This window comes from Paroedura picta, chromosome 2 (assembly GCF_049243985.1).
Source record: "Paroedura picta isolate Pp20150507F chromosome 2, Ppicta_v3.0, whole genome shotgun sequence".
Classification (NCBI taxonomy): domain Eukaryota; kingdom Metazoa; phylum Chordata; class Lepidosauria; order Squamata; family Gekkonidae; genus Paroedura; species Paroedura picta.
The window spans coordinates 57,513,582-57,527,331 of NC_135370.1; the positions used below are offsets into that span (position 1 = coordinate 57,513,582).

The 13,750-nt window shown below is 38.7% G+C and overlaps 1 protein-coding gene across 10 annotated transcripts in view; it reads right to left on the minus strand.

Annotated features, from left to right (window-relative positions):
- Positions 1–13,750, minus strand: part of R3HDM1 (R3H domain containing 1) — a 72,711-nt gene that overhangs the window by 50,162 nt on the left and 8,799 nt on the right. For 7 of the 10 annotated variants that reach the window (XM_077320206.1, XM_077320213.1, XM_077320212.1 and 4 more), the window contains exons 3-5: positions 12,130–12,171; positions 11,601–11,690; positions 284–398 (exon numbers count right to left, since the gene is read on the minus strand). In XM_077320206.1, the coding sequence (XP_077176321.1) occupies positions 284–398; positions 11,601–11,690; positions 12,130–12,171 (247 nt within the window). The remainder of the gene's footprint in view (positions 1–283; positions 399–11,600; positions 11,691–12,129; positions 12,172–13,750) is intronic. The other 3 variants (XM_077320215.1, XM_077320214.1, XM_077320211.1) reach the window with 1 other exon arrangement.

A 13,750-nucleotide genomic window follows, 5' to 3' on the forward strand; every position in this document is an offset into this window, starting at 1 on the left:
GGGTCAGACATGACCCGGTGCTTGCACAGGGGATACCTTTAACTTTAAGGAGTCCCAAAGCAGCTTACAATTGTCTTTCCCTTTCTCTCCGCACAACAGGTCCCTTGTAAAGTTGGTGAGGGCTGAGAGAACTGTGACTGACCCAAGATCATCCAAGGAGTATGAAGGAGCATGGAATCAAACCCGGTTCTCCAGATTAGAGTCCTCAGCTCCTAACCACTACACTCTGCTAGCTCTTGCTGAGAACTGAATGTTATTTAAAACCAGATGATGAATAACAAACCTCTTGATAACATTTTCCTGGGTAATTTGTCAGTGGACTTTTCCTTTTCAGTTTCATCTTTCAAGGGTTTCTCTTCTTTGTCAAATGATTGTGTTAGCTGGATCTGAATTTTCTCCTGTTGGAAAGCAAAAATCAACCAATATTTCATCAAGCAAAATAACCCATAATGAAATTGTGTCCTTTTCATCCATCTACAACTATATCAGAACACACAACATGTTGAGTGATATCTGGTAAAGCAATCAGACAGTTTTGTCTTTCATGTTCTTAAAATTACTGAATTCATAAACATGAGAAATGTGATCATTTATAATGCATCTGGAATAGACTTCAAAGGGAATAAGAATTTTAACTATTCTTTATGGTGCAATTTATTTTGCTACCTAAACTCCAAAATTGTACAGAGGTGATTTTGGGTACATAATACAGACATTATTTATCATTATTTTTAAAACAAAGCTATCTGCAGAGGTTTACATTTAAAGTCATTTAATCTAAATTTTCAAAGGAAAAAAATCTACATAGAAGATAATATATCTAATTCTGAATTGGGTTTCATATTATGCATCAAAAATCCACAGAATGGGACCAGGAACAGAGGGATGTTTTTAAAAACACAGGGGAAGCCCCAGGTTTTCAGAAAAATATAAATAATAGAAGAAACATCTGTAGCTTTAGGAGATGAATGACCACTGAGCTCTTACTATGGAGTCTACCTAATTCAGGAAAGAACAGAGTGTGAGGGGAATGAAGAATGCAGGTGTCTCGGGGAAGACATTGGTGGGGGGGAATGAAATTCCCCCCATTGGTTCCCCTGTTGCTTATTTCTGAAACAAGTATAAAGCAGCTCCCTGTTGCATCTTCCAATGGTTTCTAATTTTGATTATTTTAGCAGTATTGTAGAGCAATCTTGTATAAAAATTGAACAATACTGTATAGCAATCATGATTAAAAACTGAAGAGTTCTGATAGAAAGGAAAGCATCTAGTCTCAGATTAATTAGCAGAAGAACAGAGTTGATTGTGCAGTTCCACATTCCCAGGAACCAAGAAGAGGAACTGACTTAGGAGAAACTAAATGCAAAATATGATCTTAAAAAGCTATTTTCCTCTTTCATCCTAATGGTCACCAGAAACACTGCATCTCATGCTGAATTCTCTGAGAACATACAGTTGCCAACCTGTTGGGATTTCAATTTCTTTTATGCCCTACTTTGAATCTCATTTTTTGTACACTTGAAATTTTTGTACAGGAATGCAGAATTTTCCTTAACTCACGGCTTGGTGCCTTGCTGATCAGTATAAGCTAAATTGTTCACATATGCTATCTGCCAAAATTATTCTACATTAACCATTTCCACAAATTTTGGTGTTAAACAATATATTTGGGGGGAAAATGCAGGGTGATAATGTTGCCAAAGAAGATACCACATTATAGAACACAAACAAACAGTCAGTTGCTGGTTTGCCACAAACTGGATCCCTTATTGAATACTTTAGTCTCTTTCACAATGGGCACCAGTAGGCCAAGTACTAGATGATTCAAGACACCCAAAGTATCACACTATTAATAATATAATTTGGGATCCACGAATAATAAAAGCACTTTGGGGAAAAGTCTTCAGTTTTCAAAATGAACTTTAGATCTGGATTTCTTTAAAACCATGAAAAGTTAATAGCCACTCAAGTAGCTTTATATAATAGCTATAACCACATATCAAGTGGCCTAAAATATGCTGAAAGTTTTCATATCAGCAATAATATGCAAGAATAGTATGAAGACATACAATGTCTTGCTTGTGTTCTATACAGAGACCATCTCACACAACAGGATTTGGAGAACTCTCCATATGGCACCACAGCATTAGGCATTTAAATATGCATATGCATAAAGAGCAAGAGCTTCTTGTGGTGCAGAGTGGTAAGCAGCTGAAAGGCTGTCTGAAAGCTCTGCCCATGAGGTTGGGAGTTCGATCCCAGCAACCGGCTTAAGGTTGACTCAGCCTTCCATCCTTCCGAGGTCGGTAAAATGAGTACCCAGATTGCTGGCGGGTAAAACAGTAATGACTGGGAAAGGCACTGGCAAGGCCACCCTGTATTGAATCTGCCATGAAAACGCTGGAGGGCGTCACCCCAAGGGTCAGACATTACTCAGTGCTTGCACAGGGGATGCCTTTACCTTTATGCATAAAGAGCAACCCTTGCTCTTTAATATCCAATGAACCACTCAAGGAATCCCAAGAGAAAATGTCCAAACTTTGGGAAATGCTCTGGTTGAGCCTGCAGGTAAGTTAGGAGTAGGAGCATCCACCTTGTTAAGAGACTGGAATCTCCAGAATATGCAGTACTCTTATAAAATACACTTCATGGTAGTGACCAAAGGCTTTTCTTTATCTGAAAGTGCTGCCTCTTCCTTATTAGAAGAGAATTCCAAACATTCAGATTCAAGACTCTCCCAAGAAAAAGCCTTGGCTCTGTCAAACATAACTTCTGGCTTCAGCCTGCTTCTTTTGGGGGTGGGGAGGGCATTCAGGTAACCTATCTGCCCGACTACCAAAGGTACTATTGGAAAGAGAATCTTATATCTTGGGCCAGATCTGGAAGGGTCTCTAATGTTGGGCATTGGCTGGGAAATGGACTCTCTAATCTCTTTGCATTTCCCCTTTAATCCAAACCAAAATGCTTGTGCATTCTCTCCAGCAAGATCCATAATTGGGGACCTAGCTAAATCAGTCCCCTGATTGGGGGGAGGGGGGAGGAGACCTGAGAGGGGGAGAGAGTAAGGCCGAAACTAGAGGCCATATTTCCCTGTGAAAAGGACTGAGAGAGGCCTGCCCTGCACTAGTCAGGAGATCTTGGTCCAAAGGCTTGAGACCCTGCATCAGAGGAGACCTGTGGGTGATCTCCTTCTTTGAAGACTAAGACACAAAGAGGGCAAGGGACTTCCTCGCTGCTGTAACTTGCCCTGTTTCCTTCAGCTATCTGCAAGATAAGACTCTGCGGGGGGGGGGGGGGTGCTAGAAATCTGCTATACAAAATTTACCACTGTAGAGCAAATTAATCTATTTTATTTTTCCTTTTTATAAATTGGAATTGAAGCACAGTTAATCAACATCTAATGCCTCAGGGCAGGGTCAAAGACTAGGGTCAGTGGGAGAGGCCCCTCCCCTAACAGGAATCACAAAGTTTGATGATCCTGCCTCTAAGCAGGAGCTTCTATCCACAAATGACTAGCCCACCATGGATTACTGAATAAGAGAGTCTTGACTCTCAAATGTGTCTTGCCCCCAAATATTGATCTCTGAGCTGCTACTGGACTTGAACCTAGCCATTGATTACAGCGGTCAGTTTAACACTACCTCAGTTCTGCTCTTCATGAAGAGAAAACGATCTTACTGTATATAGCCTCCAGAATAACTCAAGCACACAAAAACTGCTTCCTTGAATACCACTGTAGAAATCTGTGATCTGCTCCTCCATCTCCTGTGTCAATTACATTACTTAACAGATTTCAAAAAGAAGCAAGCAGTGTGAGTTCTAAATTGATACAATAGAATGGCTATCTAACTGTATTTGGATCTGAAAAGCAGAAAATAGATTCTCAAAAATCCACCATCTTTGTAATATAGTACTGTATGCAAGATTTAGACCAGGTAAGCAAATCTCAATTAACGTGGAACCACAGTAGAAGCAGTAATCATCCCCTCCCCAATAGCTCTATGCATCTTCTCCAAATCTAACGAACAAAAATTCTTAATTCTGTAGATTACTTTCTCTTTCTTTTCTAACACTGGATATATGATCTTTCAGTTCTTCCCTTCCCCTCTTAGAAATCTGAGTTTTTTCTTGAAAAGAAGCAGCTTGAATTTTCATGGAAACTCCAAAAAAAAAACCCCATTTTCTCATTACAGCTCACCCTTATGTTCAATAACTTCTCCAGCTGACTCCTTTGCCCAACCAAGATTCAATTTCTACCTTTTGAATAGTTTATGATGACTGCATGGAAAGGAGGGGGGAGAAGATACAAGTAAATTTCTTTAACTTAATAATTTGCATAACTATAGAGATAATTTCACCTCCCTTGTTCAATTACTATAAAGTCTCACAAAGGAAGATGTTAACATTCCTTTCTTCCTTTAACAGAAAACTATCAACTTTTCTTTCTTTAGAGAGAGTGAAAATATTGCCTTATGTTTTTCTTGTGAAGGCTGCTTAACACATTACATTAGTCAAATGAGTACATGCTGTAGACTAGCAAAAATGAATTTTGAAGTGCTAAGGACCACCCCTCCCCCGTTGGTATAGTATCACTGAATATGTGTTGTGGACCAACTGCAGTTCCCCAATGTGGCCCCAATCCATGCAAATGACATGCTGCATCAGAATGTGGATGTGCAATCTAATGGATCTCTCACAGGGGATATAAACAAGTCTAACATGAACTTATGAACCATACTTATTGTCTCTTATTATATGCAGCTAAATTAAGTTCATGTTAGACTTGTTTATATGCCATACTTAAAGAGCCTCTTGTGGCACAGAGTGGTAAGGCAGCAGTCATGCTGTCTGAAGCTGTCTGCCCATGAGGCTGGGAGTTCAGTCTCAGCAGCCGGCTCAAGGTTGACTCAGCCTTCCATCCTTCCGAGGTCGGTAAAATGAGTACCCAGCTTGCTGGGGGGTAAATGGTAATGACTGGGGAAGGCACTGGCAAACCACCCTGTATTGAGTCTGCCATGAAAACGCTAGAGGGCGTCACCCCAAGGGTCAGACATGACTCGGTGCTTGCACAGGGGATAACTTTTACCTTTACCTTTTATGCCATACTTAGCACTCTGAGGCTGGGGCAAGATGGCATCTTGAATGGAGCTGTTATTTACAGATCCATTACTTCACTGAAGATGCATAAAAACATATGGGAGAGAAGGATTTTTACTTTCGCTTAAAGTCTTCTCATAAAAGGAAGACTGAACTGATAAGTGAATTTTTGATGGATTCCAGATGGGGGGGATTTCTCTTCAAATTTAGTTAATAAAAAAATCAAAGTCTGCAAGATGAAGTAGCTTTATAGCTGAATGCCATCCCCTACACACTGTTCTATCTTTTAAAAACCTTATTCCCCCTTTTTCTTCTCCCCCCCCCCTTATTTCATTGGACTACTATATTGAATTGATTTATACAAAGATTTATATCGAGCGATCTAAATGCTGGATTTTTGGGGACTGCCTTATCTTTCTTTTTAAAGAAGAATATGTTAGCATTAAAGGAGAACTTCCTGTTTTGATAATTTATGGCTCTATAACCCCAGTAGGGCTTGACATTCCCCAGGTGAAGAGTTGTTTAATAATACTCAAGGGCCATTTATGTACTGGAGGTTTCATGCTGGGCTGCAGGCTGGAGTTTTAGTCATGGCAGGCTGCCCCACCTCTTCCTGCACCCACACGGGGGAGCATTTGGCCCAGTGCGCCTCATCTGAACATAATTTGTGCTCCTGCACGTGAGCTGGCGCAGTGAAGTTCCCAGTGTATAAATGGTCAGAGAGATATGTCTTGGTGATTGTGCATTAATTAGTCTTATGCAGCCATACGAAAAAAGACCCCATTGTGTTTTGCATTGAACTGCATCTTCGCTGGTCAATGGACCATAAATAAACTGAATGAATGAAATGAACTGCACCTTGCTATTTTTAAGTGCATACAATCAGGGCTCTGAATAAGCAAATAATCCTTGGATTTGAAATACTGGTAATAACCAAACCTTTGGAAGTTTGAGTAGTTTATTACATTGAGAAGATTTCTGAATACTGGGCTGTTGAACTGTTGGAACTATAGTGGACTGTACCTTCTAGGGAAGCCCTGCCAGTATAGTTTTGTAACATAGCAGAGGAAGAAAAGAACCTTAAGGTCACCTGACAACTCAGCTATAAGCACTTGTCAGCTGGGGAATTCATAACTATAAGGAAGTCTGCCAGCTTGGCACTAAGGAAGCTCTGCCAGCTCGGATTCACAAAGCAGCAGAGAAAGAAGAAAACCCTTCCCCCAAACTTGAGAGTATCTGATAAGCACCTGACAGCTGGGCAGTTTATAACCATCTGATTAAAAGGCAAGTAATCACTCAATTATGGCAACTATAATATTGTTAATGAGAAATAATCATTATTTTGGAGTAATTGAGTGAACCTGCATTGTGGAAATAAGAACTAATTTAATGTGCAAGTATCCCTTTTTTGCATGTTGCTTTTCATTCTTTCCCCCCCTTCTGCTGCAGTTCTCTCTTCTTGCTAATTTTTGAATGGACTATGATGGACTTTAAAAGACTCAAACAGCTTTTTTTTTTTTAAATCCTTTTTATTTTTCCTTTTTTCTTTTTTCATGAAAATTTTTTAAAATATCTTTTTTCAAGCCACATAATTTTGATTTTTTGTATTTTTAAAAGAAATACCATTCCTTTAAAAATATCCTTACCCCTTTTTATTAATCCTCTCCCTTCTTTTACCCCACTTCCTCCTTACTTATTTTAATATATATTATCTAAATAGAGTAAATATGAAAGCTTGATTTGATTGAATTAAAATTACACTACTGGTTGGATAATTTTAAAAGGTTCGTCAAAAATTGAAAACAGAATTTCCTTACCGCTTAAGATATCTGGACAAGATATAACTGTGTGAATTTTAAAATAGAGGTGTAAGATTGTATTATATCAACAGTCAAGATATCCATCTCTTTGTAAACATCAAATGCAATAATCATAATGTATTATCTTTAATAATAGAACTATCTTTAATAATAGAAGAGCAATTCAAAGAATGCTCACATCCAAAAGGGAAGAGACCATATAAAAAGAACAAGAAATAGTTGACAGGCTGAAATAATATCACAAATATTGGTGAATCAAACTATCTGAAGAAAGCTCAGAAAAATACTGAGTTTATTCAAAAAGAAATCCAGAAAAATATTCAAGAATTAGAGGTAAGAAGCCTGAAGACAACAAATAGACCAGTGGTTCTCAACCTTCCTAATGCCGTGACCCTCTAATACAGTTCCTCATGTTGTGGTGACCCCCAAACCATAAAATTATGCAAGTGTTCTTTCACAGAAATTAAACCAAAACTGAAGATCCATTGTTCATGATTGTATATAAATTGTTTTTTTCTGGGGTTTCTCTGTTCAGTTCTGCCTATTGTCCCACCATGCCGATCTTGCTCTTTTCCGCTGCTCCAGACAGATGAATGCTCTATCTAGATCTACCCTGCAAAGCTGTTGTGTGGATGGCACGCCCCCCGCCAAGCTGCTTGCCCTGCCGTGACCCGTGAAAGGGACGTGCGACCCCCAAAGGGGTCCCGACCTCTAGGTTGAGAACCATTGAATTAGACTATCAGATATGATTGTCTAATTACAAGATCAAATGCAAGAAATTCAGAGCATTAAAAAGAAGCAAAACAGAAATGATACACAAATGATAAGACTCCCATATTGAGAAAGTTGATCAAATAACTGAAATTTTAGAAACTCAAAATAAATTGAATAGCTGCCCTTTTCAAGGTTTTGATAGACAAAGTCTAGAAAAGAATTGAGAATTGTAGGAAGATACAAGGAGACTTCCCAGATACTGATCAAATATACAGAGTGAATTCAAAATTTGTATGAAGGAATAAATTACCACAAGACATACTGGTCTGTTCCTCATATAAGAAAAAGTGAGATGTAAAGAGAATCTCCATTGAAGGCAGTAGAAGAAAAAGTGCAGATCTTTCATGATCTATCAACAAATGTATAAAGAAAGAGGAAACATTTTGATTTTCTAAGACAGATTCTGCAAGAAAAAGGAATAAGATACTCCTGGACGATAACATTTGCAATACAAGTATATCAAAAGGAAAAACAATAGTCAAAACAGAAGAACCAAAGTATTGGCTGAAAAATTATAAGAAAACTTTTTCAGAAGAACTGAAGGAAGAATTCTAAATAGAACCAATTGAACTCCTTCTGATATTAAACAACATTGATTAAAGAATTTATTAGAAGAACTGGCTGAAACTTCAACATCAGGGCAAAATGAATAGCATCAAAATCGTTTTTGCTAACGTCAATGGATTGAATTCCTCTACGAAATGTATGCAAATTTTTAATCATCTTAAAAAACAAGAGATTCATATAAAGAAGAAACATGAACATTGTTTGAATAATAAAAAAGATTAGGGAGAGCATATTTTGCTTTGTTACAGAACAAAAAGTATGGAGTAGCCATTTATCTAAACAACCCTATTCTATAATGAACAATGATTCTTAAATTACTATATATTATTTCTTTCTTTCTGTATGCCTATTTTTTATCTTGAATAAAAAACATTTTATAAGGAAAGACGCAGAAATAAAATACTGCAATGAAAATACTGCTGAATCCCTTCATATGTGTGATAATGCTATTACTGTACTAGACCCAATAATATATTAATCATGGCATTAAATGCTCTTTCACCTGCATGTTATCAAGTATCACCATATGCCATCACTTGCCAACAATGCTCATCAAAAAACATAGAAACAACAGAATTTATTCAGATGAAAGAAGCCAATACATGGCTATTCAGCCGGGGGGGAAAGAATTTTTCATTTGTACCCCTAACAACAACCGAATACTTATAAATGAACTTGAGGCACGTCGGATCAGGGCCTTTTCAGTCCTGGCCCCCACCTGGTGGAATGAGCTCCCCTGAAGAGATCAGTGCCCTGCCAGAACTTCCACAATTCCACAGGGGCTGCAAAAAGGAGCTCTTCCACCAGGCATTTGCTTGAGGCTTACTGACCCATAACATCTACAGGCCCCCCCTCCCAGACTGAGAGGTCGAACCTACCAAGGGAGTGTCAAAGTTATTGTTGTTGAAATACTGTTCTAGTTCTAGTTGGTATGTTATTGTTGTTATGTTGTTATATTGATATTGTTCCATGTAAATGTTCCAAAATGTTTTCTATAAACCGCCCAGAGCCGTAGGGAAGGGTGATATAAAAATCTAAATCAATCTATCAATCAATAATACAAAACGTGTCAGCATATTGTAATGTTTAAGAGTTCCACTCTCTCTCAGCCCAAGAAACCATACAGAACTCTGAAGAAAAAACAGGGGGAAGAACCATACATACTGCCCTGAGTTCCTTAGAGTAGCGATCCCTAACCTTTTTGCGGTTGAGAACCGCCTCCGGGAGTGGGGGAGAGCCAGCGGCCCGGGCGCCGCGCACACATGGCAGCTGTTTGCAAACGTGCATGCGCAGAGTTGCCACGCCTGCGTGTTTGCGCCAGCAGGGGGTTGATGACCCCCGTCTTAGAGGAAGTACAGAATAAAAATGGATTTTCAGCACCATAAGATGCCCTTTACAGCCTCTATGCAAGAGAATTAATCAGTATGCCAGAACAAGAATGCAAATAGAGAAATCTGCAAAAAGAATTATAGGTGCTTTGCAAAATTAAGATTTGTTAACCAATTTTAATGATTCTCATGGACATCACTACAAAAAGGCATGTTGGACTTATTTTGAAAGTTCATACTATTCAGGGGATGGCACTTATCAGAGTGGTTTATGCCTTCCCACAGTAGGCAAAACTATACATATAAGCTGGAAGAACCCTAACCCCTAGACTTGACATTGCCAAGGAAACAAAGACCTTAAGGGAAGACTTTCAATATCAAACTTCAATGAACAACTGCAGCTAAAAATGCTTATAGAAAAGGCAGAGAAGAAAGGGGTTAAAAAAAGCAGTGATTCCCTGCAGACAAATTACAACTAGCCAGAAAGTGAAGAAGTTAATAGCATCTATGACAGTGAGGTATTTAATTTAAAAGGTTTGTCAGGAAGAACTTCTTTCACTTAAGACAGTGAACTGAGGAAAAGAAGGGTGAATGACAGACTCCATTCTGCTAGTCTAGCAAAGCTTAAGTTGCTTTACATGATTCAAGTGACTACCACTGCTGAATCCACCAGAAGCTCTTTCAGTAGCCAAATAAAATGGGTATTCTTTGGGTACCTTCAAAGCTAGTGAATGTTTGAGAACAGATTTTAATCAGCCTACCTCTGTATTATATGACAACAATCTCAACCTTCTTGAGTCATCATTACTACTTTCTCCAGCAACAGCAGTTAATTTTTTTTTGGGGGGGGGGCAGGGAAGGAGGGAGGCTCATCACTTTTTTAACCAAAAGTTTCTGGAACTAGTTTCCCCCTTGTGTCACTATAATCTCAGTCCTTGTCAATTAATTAAAGGCAGTCTGCCATCTCAGACACTGTTTTATTGTTACAAGCAATTAATTGCAATGTCTGGGGGGAAAGCTATGCTGTATCAGATAATAATGTTGCTAAAGTTTTTGCAAGCAGGCTGATGTTGGGTAATTCAAGCACACCATTCCCTTTTCCTCCAGTACTGTAGAATGAGATGATCATATCTGGTTGGTAACACAACTTCACCCCAACTTTCAGTGCTCTGAATGTCTGTCATACATCTTGAACTGGCAATGAACCAGTATGGCTCCAAAGAGAGAGATGTAGCCACCCTATTGTATGTATCTTCACTGGAATTCATAAGGCAAGATTAACTGTTCAACTGGGCTCAGAATTGGTAGGCGTAGGCCACCTCCAAATATACTCAGTCACTGAAGTTGGTCTCCATCTGAAATTACTGTGAGTGTTCAACATTCACACACCTAGATGCTAGCAGATTCTGTTGAGAGGCTACCCTTCACACTCTCCTTATCCATAGTTCTATTTGTATGCATATCCTACCCCCACCTAATTCCACTCAGCCTTATAAAGTAGGTCACACAAACTCCGATCCTTCCCTCAATGAGCTGATATTCATACTAATTAGTTCGACTGCTTCAGTTCCAGGGAACATTCTCCAACATTACCGGAATGTCTGTTGTAAATCTTGGCTTTGATGCCAAGCCTTCAGTATTAGTCACACAGATAAATATTCCAAACCATGAGGCGACATTAAAAAAATAAAAAAATGTAGTACAACTTGGTCACAAACCTTATAAGAAAAAAAAATCTTCCGCCCATTATCTGGACAATCTATGTTTGAGACAAAGCATGAAGTACACAAAACATGTTCACCCCAAAAGTACATCTATTTTATTGCTAATGAGAGATTCTGTGCTGCATATCAATATAACTTGTCCATACACACACGCTTGTGCCCATGCAAACATTTTTGCCAGTCACTTGAATACTCTCAAAGAACTAACTCAGCTCCTGTGTTCTGCTCTTTGAAACAAACATTCTTAAGGAACAAAGTCTGAGGTCCCACGCTTTTTTTTTTTTTTTTACCTGCACATCCTGTGAAATTTCAGCTGTGGGAGGTGGAGGAGATTCTTCACACACAGCCAGGCTCCGAACTAGCTTTAATTTTGTACTTGACTGAAGAAAAGTATTTACAATTAAAACTCTGCAGTTCACAGATGTTTTCCCTCAAATTAAACTTACTGCCAAGCGCGTAACAAAACTGATCACATTCAAATGTCGACTACTTTCAATGCACAATCTGTTTTATTTTGGGGAGGGCAAATGAACAAGCAGTTAAAACTCTGAAGTCATCAAAGTTTCAGCAGAAAGCAACTTCAGTTAATAAAAATGAAAGCAAAGGAACAGCAATATTTCCTGCCTCTAGCAACAAGAAGCCACTATAAATATAAAGGCAAAGCACAAAAAGCAAACAATTAAGCAAAACCAAAAAACCAAAAGATACTTTATTGCCAAAAATGAACAAAACTGAAGTCAGTACATGTTTTCACAAAATAGCAAGGCTTCATCAAGCATGAAGACTTCCTCAGCATGCCAGCACACAAGTCTACTGTACCTTTGACCTTTTTCCTGTCTGTCCAAAAGACTGCGCTGGCCGCTGAATGGTGAGCACAACAAAAGAGAGTTTGCATTAAACTTTATGTACTACTCTATAAAGCATTAGTCAATTCACTCTTGTACACAGCAGAGAGAAAGCAATTTCATGGTGACCATTAGTTACAGAACAATCCTTCCATTTAACCAAAGGTGAAAACACAGCTCAGACTGCAGTCAGGTTTTTAAGAGAAGCAATATTTCAAGTTCCAATTCTTAATAGTCTTCTTGATAACAGAAAAACTACTAATTTTTAAAGTTTCCAATAGCTCAAGAGTGTTAGTGCATCCAGACAAGCGCTGCTTGATCTGACCCTCTAGCCCTCAGATACGGTGTCAACCACCAGAAATTAAAATTGCTTCTACATATTGCCCCTCCCCTAGAGGGGTACCAGTTTTCCCAGTGTTGTTCTTTTTTAAAAATAGTACTGCCGTCACTTTGCTATCTTAATTTATCATGATGTACATTCTCAATAATACCTGTCATTATTGCCACCACTTGTAGTACTACTCAGTGAGATCTCTATCTTCAGAGATGCTGTTCTCAATAAAATTTGAGGATAGGAGGGAGAGATGATGTAGCTAACTACCATCCAACATTACAGACTATGCAGGACCGACTTCCACAAGGAAATAATTCTCAGCAGTATCCCCACAGTGATCATATGGTGTGTGGAGACCTTGGATCATACTACAAATGCACATGTCTTGGACATGTTTCTCTGGATCTGGAAGAAGGTGTGTAGTCACGTACAGGGCCTCGTGAAAAGGCCACATTTTCACTTGTAAGTTAAAGCCCATGATGGTACAAAAGAAAGTGGGTCTTACGCATTCACTCTAAACACATTTTCAGATGCCCTCACAGCCATGATGCTTACCTGCTGGCAAAGTCATTAGGTTTCAAGCCTAACTAACCTCTGGTAGAATTAAAGATGAACAAGGCAAAAACTATTTTTCTATGCCTTAGCAAAACTTCATAACATAGAATGATATTGAGAGACTGTCACCAACTGCTAATGAAAGCATAACATATAATGTAGAAGAGGCCAGTAGTTTTTATTAATATTCTAGTAAAGGAACAGGCTAAGAGACTGTCAAAATGCTAGACATGTTTGCACCACAGAAATTCACACTTTTCTTGCAATCTCATGTTTCTTTTACATAACGAAATACTTCAGAATTTCTATGGGCCCCATTGCAACTGCTGATGGTTCAATTCAATTTGTATTTTCTTGCAGGAATGTGAGTTCTGACATCTGCACTCTGTTACTGGACCTTACTCATGCAGAATGATACTGGTTCCCCCATTCTATATACAAGTTTTATTTTAATGAAACTATGATGGTGAGCTAACAGTCATAATTTCTCTGTTCTGATTAATGGTGTGCTGATCAGACCAGGCAAAAGCAGGAAGGCTCTGGACTTCACAGAAATTCACGTACTTGTATCCCCTACAATAAGTGGAACACCTTTTTGCTTTTCAGCTGTAAGACAAGCTAATGCCTGACGATGTAACAGAATAAAGCCAGCTTGGTGTAGTAGTTAGGACTGTGGACTTCTAATCTGGTGAGCCGGGTTCGATTC